The sequence below is a fragment of the Chrysoperla carnea genome, chromosome 4, assembly GCF_905475395.1.
Source record: "Chrysoperla carnea chromosome 4, inChrCarn1.1, whole genome shotgun sequence".
In the NCBI taxonomy this organism is placed as follows: Eukaryota; Metazoa; Arthropoda; class Insecta; order Neuroptera; family Chrysopidae; genus Chrysoperla; species Chrysoperla carnea.
Window position 1 is genome coordinate 63,586,623 of NC_058340.1, and position 21,558 is coordinate 63,608,180.

At 29.1% G+C, this 21,558-nt stretch overlaps 4 protein-coding genes across 5 annotated transcripts in view; 3 read left to right on the forward strand and 1 right to left on the reverse strand.

Annotated features, from left to right (window-relative positions):
• Nucleotides 1-13,572: 13,572 nt before the first annotated feature.
• Nucleotides 13,573-14,249, reverse strand: LOC123297470 (protein lethal(2)essential for life-like). The gene has a single exon (XM_044879139.1). It carries the CDS (start codon nt 14,117-14,119, stop codon nt 13,595-13,597), a length of 525 nt encoding a protein of 174 aa, XP_044735074.1. The 5' UTR covers nt 14,120-14,249; the 3' UTR covers nt 13,573-13,594.
• Nucleotides 14,250-16,235: 1,986 nt separating this feature from the next.
• Nucleotides 16,236-16,959, forward strand: LOC123297387 (protein lethal(2)essential for life-like). The gene has a single exon (XM_044879027.1). The coding sequence runs from the start codon at nt 16,391-16,393 to the stop codon at nt 16,934-16,936; it is 546 nt and encodes a 181-aa protein (XP_044734962.1). The 5' UTR covers nt 16,236-16,390; the 3' UTR covers nt 16,937-16,959.
• Nucleotides 16,960-17,783: 824 nt separating this feature from the next.
• Nucleotides 17,784-19,992, forward strand: LOC123297411 (phosphate carrier protein, mitochondrial-like). Of its 2 annotated transcripts, none has more exons than XM_044879059.1 (4): nt 17,784-17,822; nt 18,151-18,365; nt 18,730-18,965; nt 19,191-19,992. In XM_044879059.1, the coding sequence occupies exons 2-4, from the start codon at nt 18,164-18,166 to the stop codon at nt 19,881-19,883; spliced, it is 1,131 nt and encodes a 376-aa protein (XP_044734994.1). In that variant the 5' UTR covers nt 17,784-17,822; nt 18,151-18,163; the 3' UTR covers nt 19,884-19,992. The 2 variants fall into 2 exon arrangements, with proteins under 2 accessions (XP_044734994.1, XP_044734995.1); XM_044879060.1 differs by having other exon boundaries at nt 17,807-17,826; nt 18,147-18,365.
• Nucleotides 19,993-20,183: 191 nt separating this feature from the next.
• LOC123298276 (UPF0415 protein C7orf25 homolog) overlaps nt 20,184-21,558 on the forward strand; it is a 2,279-nt gene continuing 904 nt past the window's right edge. Inside the window, exons 1-3 of the mRNA XM_044880237.1 lie at nt 20,184-20,381; nt 20,462-20,782; nt 21,030-21,357. Of these exons, the coding sequence (XP_044736172.1) occupies nt 20,235-20,381; nt 20,462-20,782; nt 21,030-21,357 (796 nt within the window). The 5' untranslated portion in view covers nt 20,184-20,234. The remainder of the gene's footprint in view (nt 20,382-20,461; nt 20,783-21,029; nt 21,358-21,558) is intronic.

A 21,558-nucleotide genomic window follows, 5' to 3' on the forward strand; every position in this document is an offset into this window, starting at 1 on the left:
TTCTAGATTCGCTTTTGTACCAAAAAGACACGTGCACAGTCCATCCAGGGTCAAAGTCGAGAAAAGAGTCAAAGCCGTGGAAAAAAAATTAAAAGCATATTCTGGATTTGCGCTTACACCGCAAAGTAAGTTAAAATCGATTGGGGAACATTCGAACAATCAGATTACAAATGGAATGAGAAGATACACCAGTGGCGTCTCACATTGGACTAAAACAAAAAATATTTTTAAAAAATATCTCTTGAACAATAATTGTTAATGTTAGTACCTAAAAAACCAAAATGTACCATGTATATTTTATTGTGTATTTACATGTTTTATAAGTATTTATTGTATTTGTATATTATATATATAATATTATATAATTATATAAATTTCTTTATATTTAAAACTGAAGAATCGAGTGCTGTGTATTCAAGAAATCAAAGTCGATACATTAATTATATACTTATAATTCTGGATCCAGATCTATTCCTGTGGACATGTCCAAATGGGGACAATCATTTCTCAGAAATATTTTCACTTCTTTCATGTATATCAAACTGTCACCTGGCACATTTTCCGGTTATAACGTATTCAAAATGACGACTTACGTTCTTAGGTAATGAAATGTGCAAGTAAGATAAAAATGTAGATTTGACAAGAAATTAAGAACACAATTTCAGAGGTTCAAAACCTGTACGCCTTTTAAGTTACGTACACGTAAACCGTTATTTTAAATACATTATAAACGGAAAACGATTACCTTTTCCGTTTGAGTACCTTTTAAAAATATTCCTGAAGATATGTTCTCCATACGTGAACATACCCACAGAACCGAAGATTGGATTCTGGATTATAATTATACTTTATGAGAACCGACTTTAAAAATTGTATTTGATATTTGAATTAAAAAAAATATTGCGACTGACTGATTATGTATTTCACAAAAAACAAAAAAAAAATGGTTATGGACTGTTATGTCATCAAGAATATATTAATTATTATTAAATTATTTATATGATATTTCAATTGTTAATTAGTAATATTTATACAAAAAAAAATGTACCTAGTTATTTATTATACAAACGTTCCATATTTGCATTTCTAATAATTATTAAAAAAATGATTTTCTTTTTAAAAAAAAAACAATATGGTTTTCAATTTGTGTTGTTCATTTGTTTCATTCTTTATATCCTATAGAATACAGTAAATGAACAGTTTTTCTTGGAACTTTTTCCCCGCTAAACATATAAAGTTTCATTCTGTAACGAAAATTATTCTAAAAAAGAAAACTTTTATATTTGTATTTGAAAACTTTTTTATGCTTGGCTTCAGTTTCATGACGCAACATATAGATTACTTGGATACCACACAAGAAGTTATGTAATAAATTAGTTTTATGCCTGAAGTTAATAAACAGGAGTCGAAATCAAAGAACCACCGCTTCGTACATGGTAACCAAGTGCTTTGTACGTCTACGCCACGAAGCTAAAGCCAAATGTACAAAAATTCTACAACAAAATACAAAGTTGAAAACTTTTAATGCGTTTTTCTTCATTTGAAACTATTATAAAGGAAAGAATCCTCTACGTTTAGTGGAAAAAAAGATATGAGTAAAATCAAAGTTTATTTATTGTAATACTAACTTCGCTAAGGTCTACGTACACTATTCGAAATTGTTTTTGATGTTATACAAGTTGAATCTTCTTCAGCTATGTGGAAATACCTGCGGGCAGGTACGTCATTGTGTCCATCTGTTGAAACTTTAATTCCTATAACTTCAAAAAAAATTAATCGAACCTTTTAGCAAAATTGGTGTATGTAAACGCTAGTTACTTCTATTTCTATATGCCTTGACGGGTCTATTTAAATACAGGTATATTTCAATATTCCTTATTTTCCAGGAATATTGTTAATAAAATTGAAACAATTTACGAAATAAACTTTTAATGTCAATAAAATACTTTGTTTTAAGAGATGTAACGATGTAAAACATAAAAGTTGAAATAAATCTCAAACATTATTGAATAATTACATTTTTAATACCAAAAAAAAAGTGAAACTCTGATTTCGGAACAAAATTACCCTATAGATAGATAATTCAGACTTAGTTTTATTTATAGACCTAGATCCTCAATACCATATTTAAATTAGGCCAACGAACTGTTCTCATATGGGTGGAGCATATTCTAGCTATAATTTGACCTTTTAACCTGTAGGTAATTGGTTCATCCATCGTTCCAAGAAAGTCTACTATTAAAAAGATAAATTTCTGTAGAAAATAAAAATGATTTTTTTTCGAAACAATGATTACTTAGTAAATAAATAAAGGTGAGCTACTAGAGAAATTAAAGACAGTTTTATCTACTCCACTTCTAGATTCTATTGTGTATTCAACGTATAAACTGGACAGTGATAGTATATACAGAATATAGAAACTCGATAGAGAACGTTGCACGTTGGGATCTGGTTATTCGCTGGATTAAACAGTACCTATTGTTGATAAAGTCAACGAACTACAGTTAGCAAATCCCATGTGACTAGAAAAGTGTTCTAGTTCCGATATAACCTTTTGACCTTTCGATTTTTTAGACGTCATATAACACAGAATTGTAATTTCTAGATTTCTTTCTTTTAAACATAGCTAGATGAAACCTTATCCGAAATTGATAACGACATGTTTCCAAATTTAAATATATTCCTATTTATTAATTTTCAGAATAATTTCGATTTATCTGCATCTTTTTTTTTTTTATAAAACATTTCTTTAATATACTACATGATTCAATAAAACTTTTGTATCGTTAACAGGTGTCGCTTTAAACGTTTCGTTTTATGACCCGAAAACAAAAGTCAATTGGGGTCATGTCGAGGGTTAATGTGCCCGCTGAAACCTACTTTTTTATATTGTATTAGTGAAATAAAACACAAAAAGACACTCCTCTTATTAAGAATCAATTTTCCAAGTATATAAATGAGTTGGTAATATTCTAATACACTCAGTATTATAATTTATAAATTATTATAACAACTTTCTAATTTATTCATTAACAATAAACTTTGCTATTTTTTTTTTTAATCGATACAACACCCTTTAGTTTGAATGAAAACATTTGTATAAATGAAATTATTTCCATTTATTAATTTATTTAGAAAATTAATTTAGTTTAGTACAATTAATTTCCAAGAATGAATAATTATGAAGCTATTGTTATTAAAGTCACCAGTTTCTTGATCCTTTTTGTCAGGCCTTGCGCACAGGGGGATTTCCCTTCAATGAGAATCTCTCCATATTTGAATTAACAACATGGTCCTGTAAATTAATCCATTTATGAAACGCATTTCCACTGACTAGTCAGATATCCATGCGTATTTTGAGATCGATGCATTCTTTGACTTTCTCTTTAAGTCGAGTACTTGAAACAGAAAAAGTTAATCTTGGCGAGAGCAGCGGACTGAAAACGAGGAAACACTGGCGAAGAGTGCAGAAAAATTTTCTAAACTGTAAGCGATATCTGCGATGAATACGACATGGAATTGCACAAGCTAAGGCTCGCGGCAAAACAGATTGAACGCTCGTAAGTACAGGCTGATTCAATTGAACTAATTTCCGGATTACAATCTACATACTGTACATCAATTTCTTTCTGTTACATTTACAGCAAAGACTATAGGATAGACAAGAAGCAGAAGTATAATTATAAGTGACATCTGGAGTCTGAGGCGATCAACTATTAAGTTTGTAGGCCTTTGCGGGTATGGCTATTAAGTTTAACTACTTTGCGGGGGTGACTATTAACTATCAAGTTTGAAAGCCTGACTCGGTAGAGGCGCTGAAACTCGTATACTACGATTTTACATTAGCTCATATGGGCTGCTTCTCCTCTATCCTATGCTCTTTGATTTACAGAATCAAATTTTGCTTATCTCTTTCCCAACCAAATACAAAATTTTAATGAAGCCTTTTTCGCTCAAAGTTTTGAACTAGTCTATTCAATTTTGTACGATGATTCCTGTGGCATCTGAGTCGACGAAATTCAACTTTGGAAAAAACCCATAGCCGGGCAGGACGTCAAAAATTCACGCGAAGCACTCGATATTTGCAATGAATCCCAAATGTCTACCAAATGCTTCGCATTCTCGCAGTTTTGTCTGTGACAACAGGGACGAATGAACCCTCCTTTTCAAGTTTGCACCATACCTAAGATGAACAATGTCTGAAGATCGTCTAAACGGCTTAGCCTCGCTCAATATACACGGCAATGTAGAAGCCAATGATTTATAACTTAATATGATTAATAAAAATTTGAACAGTCTCCCTTGGATGATTCCCGCGCACGGGAATGCCTGATACAAGCACGTGGAAGTCAGGATCATTTCACGGCAAAGAATAATAATAATAATAATAATAAAATACAAGTTAGTTTTTTTGTTAAAATTTACTAACATCATTGAGTTAAAATCTTATAACGTAAACATTTTTTATAACAATTCTAAAACTTTAATTGTAAAAAAAAACAAATAAATAAATAAACTTAATTCATAAATATTAATTTTGTTAATCAAAATAATTATTAAAATTAAGTATATTAATAATTTGATCTAAATGTGGTTGATATTCTTTACGTACTTGTTTTTCGCATAATTTTATTATGTAACGCATCATTTCCTTAAAATTACTAAAACATAACTGTAATTTATAATAATTTGGATGTAAATATTGTTCATCTTTTAAATGAAATTGGCGATTACTAAATAAATCATGAAATTGAAATATTAATTCAAATGCTTTATTCACATTTTGCATATAAAATTCTGAATTATCATTCAATGAACACCTGAAAAAAGTAACAAAATAAACTTTTATTGGCATTAATGACCGAAACAATTTATAATTCGTTCCAGTTAAGTAACTAGAAACGAAAATATGGTAAATTTGAATCGATGCAAAGCAGAAAAATACTTTACCTAAAAACAGCATCCTTTATAAATTGTTTATGAGTATGATAAATGTCATCAATAGTTGTCGCTTTTGTTAAATCTTTTTCGAATTCATACCATGAACTGTGTAAGACAACTTCCGTCACATGGCACAACATTAATGTCAACCATGTGTTCATGATATGTCGCATTAATTGAATTCCTTTAAAATGTGGTGAACGCATTAATTTTATATCATCAAAATTCATTTCTTTTTGGGCGAATTTCAATTTCTGCAAAAATTAATATTTAGAATAATTAAAATGACATCCTATCATCACACAAAGGAGGTAAGTATGGCATAAAATCAATTTCAAGGTGGCTTACTGTAGGAGCTTGGTAGACAAATTGCAGTAAAGTGAATTTTGATGACGTCATACAAAAACGATTAGAATATAACTTTCAAATTTTATCTGATATGTTAAATTTAACAGCAAACTTGGAGTATATGACTCAGTTTAATTGCTCGTCTCAATTTTAGAACTAAGATGATTGGTCCAGTCTTTGTCCTTTTAAAACGGTTGCGTAGAGAAATTCTCTCAGTCTTATTTTAATTTATCTTCACAAAATTTCATGCTTTACAAGATAGTGAATTAAATTATTTTTTAAAACTCACAAAGCAAAAAAAATTAGAGTTTTTCTCATCACTTCAGAAAAGTCGGTTAAAAAAGACTGCAATTCGGGTGAATTTTTATACTTCGGCTATCTCCGTAGATATTCTTTGTTTTAATAATAAGCGACATAATCTATCCAGAACATTTAATAAGTAAGTAAATTTAATCTAGTAAGATTTTCTCTCATCACAAGAGTAATGATTGCGTTACGAAAAAAGACCAGTCCGAAGGGTTAAATTCACAGGAACACTAATATTCTAGTGTTTATAGCGCCACAAGTGATAAAATACAAAAGTTTCATACTTACATATAATAAATCATTTAAAACCCATTGTACACGTCGTAATTTTAATAAATATTGAAATATTGTATTATACTTTTGTAATACTTTATCAGTAAAAATAATATTTAACGGCCATTCCACTTGATATGTTAATGATAAACAATTTAATAGATCAACAGATTGTAAATTTAAAACCGATGGCATTGTAATTAATTGTAACGATATACGATCTTTAAATTCATTATTATTTTGATTTGGATGATATGTATTTACACTAAATTGTACGATTTCATATAATGTTTTTAAATTAAATACTTCTTTTGGATAATTACTATGATAATATAATAATTCAAATAATTGTTTTGTAAAATTATGTTTATATTCGGAATTGAAAAAGAAATAAAAATCACCTACAACAAAGAAAATTTACAAATTAATTGAACAATAATAATAACATAAGAGGGGTAGCGCGAATAAGTCCCTAGCATCTACGAAAAGTGCTTTTTCGGTTAATGCATTCATCTACGTTCTTATCTTATTCGAGCCGGAGAACTGCACCGAACAATCAACGAGATTTTATAAATTCTAAGAAATAAAGAACTAAAACAGGTCTTTATTAATAGATTTTTATTTCTGAGGGATTAAAATAAAAAAACTTACCCAGTGTGTGGAAATGTTGTAAAATTTTAAAATCATTTAAAAAATGTTGCATTAATCGTGTATTTAACATAGTCAACTGTGTATTTAACGGCATTAAAAGTGATTGTTCGGCATGTAAATCGAATAATTTACAATTTGATAAATTGAAATCCGTATCAAATTCTAAATTTAAATTTGGTATACTAATTTCAGGAACTTTTTCATTAGTTGTTATCGTATTCGAATATGAATAAATAATTTTCAATACATCAAACGGTTTAATCGGATGATTTTGTTTTTCTAAATTTTCAAGCTTAAGATCCATAGGATCAATTTTATGTTCATAGTTTAATGCATCCCATTTTGTTTCGGATATTTCATCTAATTTTTCAATATCATAATTGAACTTATTATCAATGTATGGATTTGTTAAATCAGGAATTGCTTTCGAGATATTCGGTACTGTTTCAATTGTTTCTTCTATTATCGTGTAATTAATTTGTTCATTACTTTCATCGATAACTTTATCCTTGACAGCTGCAATTTGTCTCTCAATTGTAGTTCCTTTTTCCTCAATATTCGTCGTCATTTCCATGATATTCCAAGCTAAATTATTATTCGTGGGTGTTGTTAAATTATCATTAAATGATAATTTCGTTTCACCTAAACCGTATAACGATAATTTTGTTTTATTTTTATCGTCAAACGATGTAATTTGGTTATTTGAATTTGTTATATTTTCGACCATGATTGATTCAATGGTATTCGATTCGCTAGTTGTAATATTAGTTAACGGTAATGTTAAAGCGGTTTTATTTAGATACGCTTGTAAAAGTGCGATTCGATTATCGAAGAATGAATGTTGTAAATCTAATGTTTTTGTTAAATTCGCATATTTCGTAATGAGTTCTTCTTTTTCTAAATTGATTAATCTCTGTTTTTCCTTTTCGTAATGTTTCTCTTCATTATATTCAACCAAAGCTGTACGGATCTCTTGGGAAATCATTAAATCTTTAAGAAGTTGACTTGTTTTACGTTCTTTTTCAACTTCATCCCAAACTTTTCGTTTCTCTTGCATTCTTAATTCTCTTTTAGTTTGAATTTGTTTTTGTATATTCAATAAAGTGGAAATTTGTGTTTCCGCTGCGCGTGTTTTTAGTTCATCAGCTATCTGAATTTTAGTATCAAATATATTTTGAAACGAAGCCATCGAACCGGTATTCGTTAAACCGTGTTCATAATTTTGATCACATATTTCTTTTAATTTAGCTAATTGATTTTCCGATGCACATAGATCCATTTCCATTGAGTTGGATTCGATTTGTGGCAAATCAGAATCTTGAAAACAATGTTTCACTAAGCACACACTTTTCCCACATAATAATATTAAATTAAGATATTCTTTCAGGAACAATGGAATTGTTGTTTCAGATGATATTTTAAAACCTTGTGTCCAATATTTTCGATTTCGATAATGCGCAAAATTTGTATTCTTTTTAATAAAGAATTCATTATATGGATCAATTAAATTTCCATCCATGATCCAAGGTTTTATAAATCGTCGGAAATAATTTTGATAACAATGAAATAAGAAATAATGTACAATAAATAGATAATCATTTTTTGTTGTTCGAGAAAATTCTTGATATATATTATTAAATAGATCGATACCAGTCCATATTTGTTTCGCTTCTATATTTTGGAAGAAACATCTTGCAACACTTTGGATAATTTCTAATAATTTTCGTGTATACATTTTAAAATCACTTAAAGAATTCCCATTGAAAAGTAGAACATTTGAACGGTAAAAATTAAAAAACTTTGGTAATTTCAAACACAAATCCTAAAAAAAATTACCCAAATCGATTAAATTGGTTATAAATGGTAGTAAAATTATATCCAAAAAGTGATTGGGATGATTTACGGCAGGGATGGTGAACCAATGGCAAGTGACACATTATTTTGGGAACGCCACCGAGCACTAAGTTCAGATAACAGCTGTTGGGAAAATCATTAACAACAATTTTTTTGGATTTTTTACGATTTTTTTAAAACGAATTTCAAAAAAATGGGTCAAATCAGGGATGGTGAACCAATTGCACGTGACACATTATTTTGGGCACGAAACCGATCAGAAAAAAATTGGGTCAAATTTCAGTTAATTCTATAAAAATTTATTCTTACATTGAATGTATATCCATTTTCCTTATTTGGTGTTAATAATAGCGCATATAATCGTGTGAATAATGTTCCAGCCATTATCAATTCTTCACAAAAACGATGAAAAGTGTGTGGTAATATTCCTTTTACGCATAAACCGGTTTTTATAATAAATTTATCATCTTCCTCTGACCAACGAAATGAATTCGATTCTATACCCACTAAAAAATTAAAATATAAAATACTCCAATCTTTAGATCTTTAGAATTCAATCTGTCCTTTTAAACACTCGTAATGGAGATAGATGGATCTTAATACGGAGTGCGAAATTTTATGCGGTTGTAGATGATACTCAAAGTAAGTGGCTAAAAATAGCTCATATTCGTAGCTGATGAGAGGTAAATAAAAAATTTCGTGCAAAATTGTTATCTCTACTTTCGAGTGTTTAAAAAGGCAGTCATTCTATCACAATAATAGGGTATTCTGCTATTTTTGAAAAAGTACTTCAAAATGTTGATTTTGCTAATAAAAAACGTTTTTTAAACTGTCAAAAACGCGGGCCTCCAATTTGATGACGTAATATGGGCATCACTATTCGAAATAACACAAATAAGTATGACAGATATATTCATAGACATCTGATTATAATAAATATAAATAATTAAATACTTATTATCTATGTATACATTATACCCAGCTGTCTACACTGAACTAATTGATGGTCTATGACTCATACCGATATGACATCACAGCAGTCGAGCTAACCCGCGTTTTAGATCACGTAATATACAGTTTAAAAATTACGATTTTTAATTTCAATATTTTAAAAGAAAAATGTGCTTTTATGACTATGATATTTAAGTATATTTTTACATAAATTTTAACTTTTTTCAAATTTCATGATTTATTTTTGACTAACAATAATACCCTATTTATCTGTTATCTTTAAATGGCACTTACCTAAAAGATTTTTAGCATCAATTAAAAACTGATCTACACTTATCACATTAAACGTTTCCGATTCAATATTTCTAGATACTAAATTCGAACGATTCCTTAAAATTATTTTCCACAACACATAAATAATATCAACATTTGATTCAAATAACGTATTCCGATTATTCAAAAAGTCATCACTGCTTTCTAAATTTTCCCAAACACAATTTTCACTTAATAATGTATCCCAAATATTTTCATTTTTAAATTGATTTTGTGACGCACTCTTTATATAATCAATTGTATTTTCATTTTTTTGGAAATTTGGATAAAGAAAATTACATGTTACATCATTTTGAAACAAGAATGATTCACCAAGTGGTTGAATATCGAGAAGATTTTGATCGATGTATGGGGAATCGTTGAATTTGGATAATTTTAGGGTATTAATACCGTGAAAATGTGGATAAATTTCGGGTACATATTCATAAATTTTACGATCACTAAAATTCTATAAAAAAATATGTATCAAAAAACAAGAATTATTTATCCAGTCAAATTATACACTTTGAAGGTTACAAAAATTCCCATAGAGCTAAAAATTGATATGAATGATCAGAATACTATTATAAATGAATTGTGAAAAGTCCCTATCAATCCCACTTGTGCAAAAAATTTTATTGAGGGGGAAAGTTTGCCAAAATAGGTTTTTCGCGTTTTTCAGCAAAACGGTGAGTTTAGCAGCAAAAATAGTTTAGACAAAAATTGTAGGTCATTCAATTTGCTACAAAATAATTTTCTGCACTTTTTTTCATAAGTGCTGCCATTTTCGTGATATAGCGGTTCAAAGAATTGAAAAAAATTATTTTATTCGTAATATGCACGTTTATATACATTTTTGAATCGTTATACGAGTAAAAATATGAGTCCCTATATCTTATACACACGAATTATAAAATTTTAAGAATATAAATCAACGTCAAGAACTCCGTCCCTATTTTTATTTAGTAGCATGGCCTGAGTAACATCTGTCTGCCATTCAATTGTCAGCGTGGTGATGCTCGTTACCTGCCTCGTTTCAAAGGTCTCATACTCCACAAAATACTGTTAGTCGTAAGTATTGAAAGAGGTGGTGAATTCGGAGTACCTGAAAGACCAGACATCTGTAAAAATTCATGTGCAGTATCGAAAAAATCATACTCGAAAGGGTAGCATTGATGCTGTGAAAAGACAGCGCCAATAAGAAGAAGCTGGTTCATCAAAAATAAATCCTCATATTTTTACTCGTATAACGGTTCAAAAATGTATTACGAAAAAAATAATTTGTTCAATTCTTTGAACCGCTATATCACGAAAGTGGCAATACTTACGAAAAAAGGTGTAGAGACACTTTTTGTAGAGAATCGGCTTATCTCTAATTTTTTCTGTAAAACTCATCGTTTTGCTGAAAAACGCGAAAAGCCTATTTTTGCAAACTTTCCCCCTCAATAAAATTTTTTGCACAAGTGGGATTGATTGGGACTTTTCACAATTCGTTTATAATAGTATTCTGAACATTCATACCAATTTTTAGCTCTATGGGAATTTTTGTAACCTTACTTATATTTTATGGACTAATTTGACTGGATAATATAAAAAAAATTCGATATGCAAGAGTTGGGTAACCTATCACTTCCTCAGCCTTGCCTAATTTTCTCCGTAATAGTATTCAACTTACCGGTATTTCGTCTTCATCTTCGTCTTTATCGCATATATTCTTATTCGATAAAAGTAAAAGTAATTTTAAAATATTTTCATTAGCTTTCACATCTATGTTACTAATACATTTCTTAAATTTCTCAGCTTTCTGTCGATTATGATTCTTTAAAAAGGATATTTCACAAATTAACAGCTCAGTTTCAATATCATTATGAAATTCACGACCGAAATCACTATTTTCTAAAAAATAAATCCCAAAAGTTTATAATCAAATGCATCAACCAAGAAATATTCGTTCTTACCAAATTGCCATTTATCGTTTAGTAATATATGAAACGATTTTGATTTTAAATGAGAAACTATCGCATTGATTTCTTTTTCTTGTAAATTATTTACGTTTACCAGAGACTTGAATAATGTACGACAAAGCGTACTTATCAAATCCGGAATACTTTGTTTATCCATATTTAACTCAAATGTATTCGTTTTGATTAATTAAGACATATTTATGCAGACAAATATGAGTTTTTTTTACAATTTTCAGACTTTAAAATAATAAAAAATTACCTGTCAACTACAACTTTTGACATTTTTATTATTTTGCATTTAAAAAGCATACACTAGCGTAGTGTAGCGATTCATTTGTGTACTATCTTTTTACCATGCATATATGTAATATGCAACTACTCCATGATGCAACGTAAACTAAGTTTAGTCCCAAGTTTGTAACCCTTAAAAATATTGATGCTATGAACAAAATTTTGGTATAGGTGTTTATAGAATCACCTAATTAGTCCATTTTCGGTTGTCTGTCCGTCTGTCTGCCAACACGATAACTCAAAAACGAAAAGAGATATCAAGCTGAAATTTTTACAGCGTATTCAGGACGTAAAAAGTGAAGTCGAGTTCGTAAATGAGCAACATAGGTCAATGGGGTCTTGACTTTTGGATCCGTAGGACCCATCGTGTAAACCATTAGAGATAGAACAAAAGTTTAAATGTAAAAAATATTCATTATCAATATAAACAACTTTTGTTTGAAACATTTTTTCGTAAACATCACTGTTTACCCGCCAGGGCGCAAATTAGGCGTAGATTGTATAGTATGTTTTATATGGGGATATCAGTTACGTATGTGTGACTTATATGTATGTGTAATGTAATAAAGCAATCAACACTGTCTACGCCTCTATGGTAGTTCAACAATTAACTCAATCAACTGTTTTGTTATTTGTAGATACAAAATATTATATTCGCCTAATACTTTTTATACTTTTCGAATAAGCTAAAGAAGACCAAAAATTAAACAAACAGTAACAATAAAATTAATTAACAGGTTGGCTGATAAGTCCCCGGTCTGACACATAGATGGCGTCGCTAGTATTAAATGCATATTATTTTTATATAGTACCAACCTTCAAATGATTCGTGTCAAAATTTGACGTCTGTAAGTCAATTAGTTTGTGAGATAGAGCGTCTTTTGTGAAGCAACTTTTGTTATTGTGAAAAAAATGGAAAAAATGGAATTTCGTGTTTTGATAAAATACTGTTTTCTGAAGGGAAAAAATACAGAGTCCGGAAACTCATTATCAAGCCAAGTTTTTGCTTCCACTGTATTTTTTCCCTTCAGAAAACAGTATTTTATCAAAACACGAAATTCCTTTTTTTCCATTTTTTTCACAATAACAAAAGTTGCTTCACAAAAGACGCTCTATCTCACAAACTAATTGACTTACAGACGTCAAATTTTGACACGAATCATTTGAAGGTTGGTACTATATAAAAATAATATGCATTTAATACTAGCGACGCCATCTATGTGTCAGACCGGGGACTTATCAGCCAACCTATTAATCAATCTTAGGCTATTCAATAGTAAGTAAGTAGTTAATATCAATCTCAGACCATTCATGATTTCTTTTTGCGTGAGTTTTTTGGGATTTTTAACGCCTTCAAGCGATACTTAAACAAGCGGATTTTTAAATTTTCTTCTAATTTTTTTTTCGAAAGAACTGGATTGGTTTTTCGAGTCCGGTTGCCCGTAAACAATCTGAAGTAGGCAACACACGTTACAAGCCCAAAACTTCTCAACTTCGAAAAAAAGATACTAATAACATATTTGGGAAATAAATAAAAATAAAAACAACAAAAATTAAATTTATACTAGGAAGATTTATTATTTATTTATTTATAAAATTATTATAGGAACAGTCTTACAAAAAATCACAAATTAATAATAAGCGAAAAAAAAAATAACAGTAAAAAAATTAAGAAAAATAAATTACATATTATAAAATATTAATTATTGTTTTTTCTCCTCGACTGATTTATTTTCTTTTCTTACTGGACCAGTTTGAGTAATTGGAATTGCTCGTTCACCTGCTGAACCTTCAATTGTTAAAATACCATCTGAAGAGAGACTAGAAGCTATATTTTTACCATCATAACCTTCTGGTAACACATATCGTCTGGTAAATTGTCTTGAAATGTAACCATGTTCATCTTGTTTCTCTTCATGTTTACCCTCCACAATAATGTGATTATCATCGATGGCTTTTACTTGAATTTCATTTGGAGCAAATTGTTGTACATCCAATGATACTTGGAATTTTTCTTTGTCAGCCACTACAGTAGATCCTTGATCCAATTTAGCCAAAGCAGAACGCCATGGTCGATAATAATTTCGACTTAACATCGATGGTACTACAAATGGCTCCAATAAATCGTCGCTTCGTAATCCCAATCCAAAATGTTGATCATGTAGGCGAGATGGTCTTGCCCATGGATCGCTTAAAACGTCTTGAAAGATGAATGGAATTAGAGACATTTTTTTTTATTTACTTTAATTTACAAAATTCACAATAAAATTCACTTGGAATATAAAGCACTTTTTAATCACTTAGATTCGCTTTCAGTTGTGTACTCGTTGAGTTTCTATTGCAATCTGCCGGTAACGCACGCTGTCAGGGCTTTATATAGTGACAGTCAATTGTTACCATAATAATCTAGCATATTCTAGAAGTTTCAAGTATGTTCGGCCGTTGCCATATACATCCCATATCTACACGTATTATTCATTTATTTACTATCTCTTTTCATATTATACAAAGGTTAATTGTTTATTTCTTTTTAGAATTGTCTAGATAATTCTATTTATTTGTTAATTACACTTATTTTTTTAAAAATAATTTAGCAAACATGATAATTTTTTTTATTTGTTTATGAAGATGTTATGCATTTTTTTACAATCTTAATTAAAAAAATATGAATTTAAAAAAATTAAAGGATTGATTAAATTTAATTGTTTATTTTATCCGTTACTTAAAATTAAGTCTTCCATACTTGTATGTCAATATTCTAAAAAATACTCGAATATTCTTTCCAAATAAATAAAAATTCTAGAAATTCTATTATATAAATTTTATATTTGATACTCTAAAACTCTGCAAATTATGTAATAAGTTCATCCTCTCGTTAATATTATTGCCAATATTTTTTTATCTTTTATAGTTTCGGAAAACCTACCTAGAAACCTGCCAAATATTGAGAATTGATTCTTTTCCATCAATGTTCTCGAAATGTATATGTTTTTAAACGCCAATTTTAAGGGTACCAGTGTGGGTTTGCCTTCTTTTTTCGATTACAAAACTTTGTTAAATTATGTTGCATAAAATAAAAATAATGAAGTAAATAAATAAATGTATGATGCCAAAAAGTGCAGTTGAGTGGACTTTATAATATTGTCAAGGTCATATTTTGTATACCAGACGCTTATGTTGCGAACTGGATTTTGTACAATAATAATTTTTTTGTCAATAACAAAAATAACGTTTTATTTATGGGAAGATACCAAAATGACTGTTGATATTATAAAATCATAAAAATTATGATTGTATTGATGATGTTATTTTTAAAAATAAACATGAAATATAAGAATTAACATATAGTTAACTGTTTTACCACCCTGAATATACTCGGTTAAATATGAAGATTTTTTGAAAAATTATAGCCATATATTTTTGACCTGAAATTGTTTCAAATTTGTTGAGTTTATTCTATAATTTTTACTAAAAAGCTAGAGACATATAAAATAAATTGCAGGCTATTCTAAGATCAAAAAGCCCCCAAACCTTGCAAAGTTAATTCCAGTTTAATTCAACTTTTTTAAGATGAAATCTAAGTTAGGAAGAGGTCTAGCTTAAACAAAACGTGATTTTTCTGCGCTAAATATTGTAAGAGCCGTTACAAACTAAAAATTAATCTACATTAATGCACGAATGCATCTGATATACAAATTATTTTACTATAGACAGTTTGTAGACGGGAAAAAATGCAAAAAAACCGGTCAATTGTGATAAGAAGTAATACAATATTTTATAATAATAATTTTTAAATAAATGCACATAAGAATAAATTCATTCAATTTATGTATTTTGTTTGGATCGTTGAATCAAGATTTCCAGGTTCAAAAAGTCTAGTCGAAATTTTTATTGTTAACAATCTTACAAAATTGCAATTAAAAATTTAATATACTCATTAAAATTTATAGGTAGGGTATAAAAAACATTGCATTTTAATAGGAATCAAATTTTTGTACATCATTTGCAAAAAATAAAAGTGTATTTTAGTCAAAAATAAATTTTACTGTTAACAAATGTGAAAAAATTTGGTAAATATCATAAAATTTTTAATAACAAAACAAGTAAATATTTTTTTTAAATGTCCAGAATATTCTAAAAAAGATAACAAATTTTAGTTTACATAAAAGAGAAAGAAATAGATAATTTTAATATATATTCTGGAATAAACATGATTCATGCATTATATTATAAACAGGCACTACAACAACACGCCGAACAAATTCGATTCTTCTCGAATATTCTGCAAACGCTAGAATATTCTTGAACAAATGAATACAAGTATATAAACAGCGTGCAGTGCATTTTACCGTCAGAAGTGAATCAACTAGTGAACTGTGCGAATCAAAGTAAACCAAGCGTTTCTACACTATATTCTATATCTATACCTATACTGTAATATACAGTGCATTTAAAGTTTTTTAATTCAATTGTGTTAAGTGATTGTTATTTAAAAAATAATGTCTCTAATTCCATTCATCTTTCAAGACGTTTTAAGCGATCCATGGGCAAGACCATCTCGCCTACATGATCAACATTTTGGATTGGGATTACGAAGCGACGATTTATTGGAGCCATTTGTAGTACCATCGATGTTAAGTCGAAATTATTATCGACCATGGCGTTCTGCTTTGGCTAAATTGGATCAAGGATCTACTGTAGTGGCTGACAAAGAAAAATTCCAAGTATCATTGGATGTACAACAATTTGCTCCAAATGAAATTCAAGTAAAAGCCATCGATGATAATCACATTATTGTGGAGGGTAAACATGAAGAGAAACAAGATGAACATGGTTACATTTCAAGACAATTTACCAGACGATATGTGTTACCAGAAGGTTATGATGGTAAAAATATAGCTTCTAGTCTCTCTTCAGATGGTATTTTAACAATATCCGCACCAAAGTTGGCAATTGAAGGTTCAGCAGGTGAACGAGCAATTCCAATTACGCAAACTGGTCCAGTAAGAAAAGAAAATAAATCAGTCGAGGAGAAAAAGAAATAAATTTGTAATTTAATTCTACACTTTTTTCGTTCTATTTTGTGATTTATTTAATAAGACTGTTATGTAATTTTTAGTTATAATTTTTTTAATAAATTAATATTTTGCAGTAAAATTTTTTGTTATCATTTTATTAATTCCCTTATAAAGTAACAATAGGATCCCCATGAACGCCTCCAATCACACATAAAGAAATGTGTATTTCCGATTCCCGATATTAACATAAATCCATAGAAAAAACAGGTTATAGAATTAATATTGACTTTTATTTTATTTTTTATGTAATTTATATATCATATCTGTAATAAAAATTGCCTATAAATAATAAAGTAAATCATTGTTGATGTTGAGCACTGTTTTTAGCCGCGGTGATAAAAATGAAAAATGAATCCCATATTTTAAACAATTCGTTATCAAGTATAGTAAAATTGACTTAAGTGGTTGGTTATCATTAGGTTAAGATGTCTTTGAATCTTGTAGTATATCTTCGATCTTCGAATGAACTGAACCAATATTATTATTGCCATTATTTCCTTGATCCTAATAAATTCGAAGAAGACATCTAGAAAAAAAATTTAATAGTTACTGATACGCCTGTTATATACAGAGTAAAAATTGTCTACATTTTCAATAAATGATAGGTAATTTTTTCATTGATGAAAAAGTATACTCTTTGTAGTGGTGAGTACGGATGTGAGATATTCTGTACTCTGAACTATACCGAATAAAAATACTAATTACTAATATTATTATTATCTCTCCAATACTCCAGTAGTTATCTCTCAGAGATAACTGTTATATAGAATTTAAAAAAAACAACCAAATATGAATTACTAAAATATTTAAAAGATAATTTCAGGTGAAAATTTGAAAAAAAATTACGCAAAAGGTAAGCAATTTTGTTTTATTTTGAAAATTTTTAATTATATGTAAAATATTAATTATAAAAATACATTAATTTGACCTTCGAATTATAATGTGTATTTAATAATAATTTCGTTTTTCAATGTAATTATTTATATTGAATGTCCGATGCGTGTTGTCCATTGCCCAAAAATAAGCGCTAATGTTTTTTTTTCAAGAAGTTTGGAAATAGTTTTAAAATAATACAGATGAACGTTGCGCGCTGAAATCCGGTTGTTCGCGAGATGGACATTTCTTGTTGAATTCAAATCAATATTAAATTTTAAACAGTCATAAATATTCTTTTTTTTCAGAAAACTATCAAGCATGTCTTTATTGTCAACTTTATTTGACCAATCGTGGTCCAATCCTTTCAAATCTCCATTCACTTCAGTTCAGTGTAAAGAAACAACCACATCTTCAGTTACCGATAAATCAGTTATAGAAAGTCGAACATTCGATCCAAAATATGCAGAATTAGTATCGAAATATTCGATAGGAATTGCAGCAGCAACATCTGAACAAGGTGGTACGTATATATTTTATTTTGCGATCATGGTTAAATCAAAAACCTTTTTTCTGGTAATATAATATAGAGATCTCCGAAAAAAAAAATTTTGAAGTTAAAAATTTTCTCTAGCCGACTATTATCTAATTTTTAGCAATATAGACCTTCCACTTTATATTTCAGCTAAAATTGAGCGAAGTATAATGCAGTATCTAAAGTTGTATAATGTTTTCTATGACGAAATAGTACAATACATGTTTTTTTTTCGTCCAAAAAGAATGATGATAAATAAAAATCTGGAATATATTCGATTTAATATGAATACATTCTTTAATATGAATTAATATGAATTCTATGCATTTATTAGCAATGTCTAACCTTACAGATTCTTGCGAATTTGCATCGAATAAATATTATGCATTATGCGCTATCGGAGGCATATTGGCTTGTGGGCCAACACACACTGCTGTAGTACCCCTTGATTTAGTTAAATGTCGAATGCAAGTAGATCCTGCCAAATATAAGAATCTAATCCAAGGGCTAAAACTTACTCTAAAAGAGGATGGTGCGAAAGGTTTAGCTAAAGGTTGGGCCCCAACATTAATTGGATATTCAATGCAAGTGAGTATTTCATTTTTGGTTTTTATGATAATTTTTTTATCTTCAAGGTGTTTTTACGTCATAGATAAAATTTTTACCGATTTTTTTTGAATGATGAAAATTTAAAAATACTAGAAAAATTTCCTAAAATTCAATTTAAAAATTGAATTAGATAAAAAATTCCTAAAATCACCAGAAAAATTGATTTTACTGGATTAAAAGACAAATTTGTTTCCTTTTTCCCAGGGTGCGTTCAAATACGGTTTATATGAATTATTCAAAGTAGAATACTTAAAATTAATGGGAGAAGAAAATGCATACACATACAGAGTTGCATTATATTTAGCTGCTTCGGCATCAGCTGAATTTTTCGCAGATATTGCTTTAAGCCCAATGGAAGCTGCTAAAGTGAAGATTCAAACCACTCCCGGATTTGCTAATACATTACGTGAAGCTCTTCCTAAAATGATGAAAGAAGAGGGTTTAACTGCATTCTATAAAGGTGTTGTACCTTTATGGGGTCGACAAATTCCATATACAATGGTGAAATTCGCATGTTTTGAAAAGACAATGGAATTATTATACTTATATGTTGTACCAAAACCACGCGAGGAATGTACAAAAGCTGAACAATTGGCGGTTACATTCACGGCCGGTTATATTGCTGGTGTATTTTGTGCTATTGTTTCACATCCAGCCGATACAGTTGTTTCAAAATTGAATCAAGCTAAAGGGGCAACAATTGGTGATATTGTTAAGAAAATTGGTTTTGCGGGATTATGGGGTGGTTTAGGTACTAGAATTGTTATGATTGGTACATTAACTGCATTACAATGGTTTATTTATGATGGTGTGAAAGTAGCTTTAAGAATTCCACGACCACCGCCAGCAGAGATGCCAGAAAGTTTAAAAAAGAAATTAGAACAAGGGGCTCCATAATATTCCAATTTGTAGCCTTAAATCAATTACTTAGTTCAATTTTAATGTATATCAGTATTTATGTATTTTATTTCTATGAAAAATAAATTCGGAAAACTACCAACTCGAATCTTGTTTTTTGCTTTGTTAAAAATAAATATAGCAAAGATAAAAACGATTACTTCAATCGTAATTTATGGGAAATCGAGTTCTGATTGCTGTAATTTCCATTACAAGTTTTCCAGAATGAGTTGTTAGTTTGTTGTAATATAGGTCTGTGGAATCCACAGACCCTGATTTGTAGACAACTCAAAACTCACTTGAATGCTGAAAAAAAATGACAGAATTGACAGTCTGTCACAGTAAGAGGAAATGTCTTGTGAAAATTTACCGGAGTTATTAATCGAAAAACTAAGCCTTGGTCAAAATTTATTAGAGAAATTACACAATTTAAGCCACATAAATGGAGTCAATAAATTAAAGCGAAAAATTAATCAAGAATTAAATTTTCTTAAAAAGGTAAACAAATAAATTATATAAATTAACTTAAATTTTTAGTTTATATTTACGATATTTATAATATTTATCATAAATTTCAGAAAAAGTTCAATAACACAATTCGTATTGAAAACATTCAATGTACAAATTTAAATCATTTTGTAGCGGTTGTTGATACATTGAATCGAACACCGAACTGTGTTGAAGTTGATAAAACTTTCGGTTTTAATGATCGAAAGTTATCAGTGGATATTGTATCACATAATGGATTCATTTGGATAAAAGTAATTGCACGAAATTCGAAATCATTATTGCAGGCTGTTGAAGGTGATACAAGTTACGGTACTAAATCTATTGTAGATCATGCTGATGATTTTCTAGAATGTGCTAAATTGTATCCAGTTTGTTTTCAAAATCCAAAAGTATGTATTTCGAGTGATTTTGTATTTTTTTCCCCAATCATCCGCAGAAGTTTAAAGTAGTTTGATTCCCTTTTTCTTAAGAGATCTTCTATCAAACCTAAAATAACTCCTAAATTTTTTAAAAGGGAGACAAAAACCCGGGGATGTTAATAATTTGCCTATTGCATTTTTTGAAGGGACAATAAGATTTTAGAAGATGGGCTTTATCTAAAGTTACTGAAAAATTTGCAATTGCTGAAATTTTTAGGTTATATTTCATTTTTCACAAGGAATTACACCAGAACTTTTGAATGTATTACAAACTACTGAAATTACCGTAACAACAAATGAAAATTTTGTGGATATAATTGAAAAATTACAATTAAATAAACCGATAAATCAAGAAATTTATGTAAATAATTTTTGTAATTTAGCTACAAAGAAATTAAATTTAGATGTATCGTCCATGATTGCGTATGTGAGTAATTTAACGAATGGATATTGTAATTATATCTACAAAGAGGCTTTATTAACACAACAAGCTCAATGGGAAGCTGAACGACCCGTAAAACCTATACTGGACAAGTTATTTAACGGTATGTAGTTTCAGTGCAAAGTTTAATCCAAAATAAGTTTATATATCATCGTAATCTTGTAATTTCCGTCAAATTTTAAACTAACTATCAAAAAGGGGCCAAAAACCATCCCAACCCGTGCTAACTCGACCCAGATCAACTTAACATAACGCAATGAGTTGATTTTTGTTCATAAATGTTGAATTAGATTTAGTTGGAGCG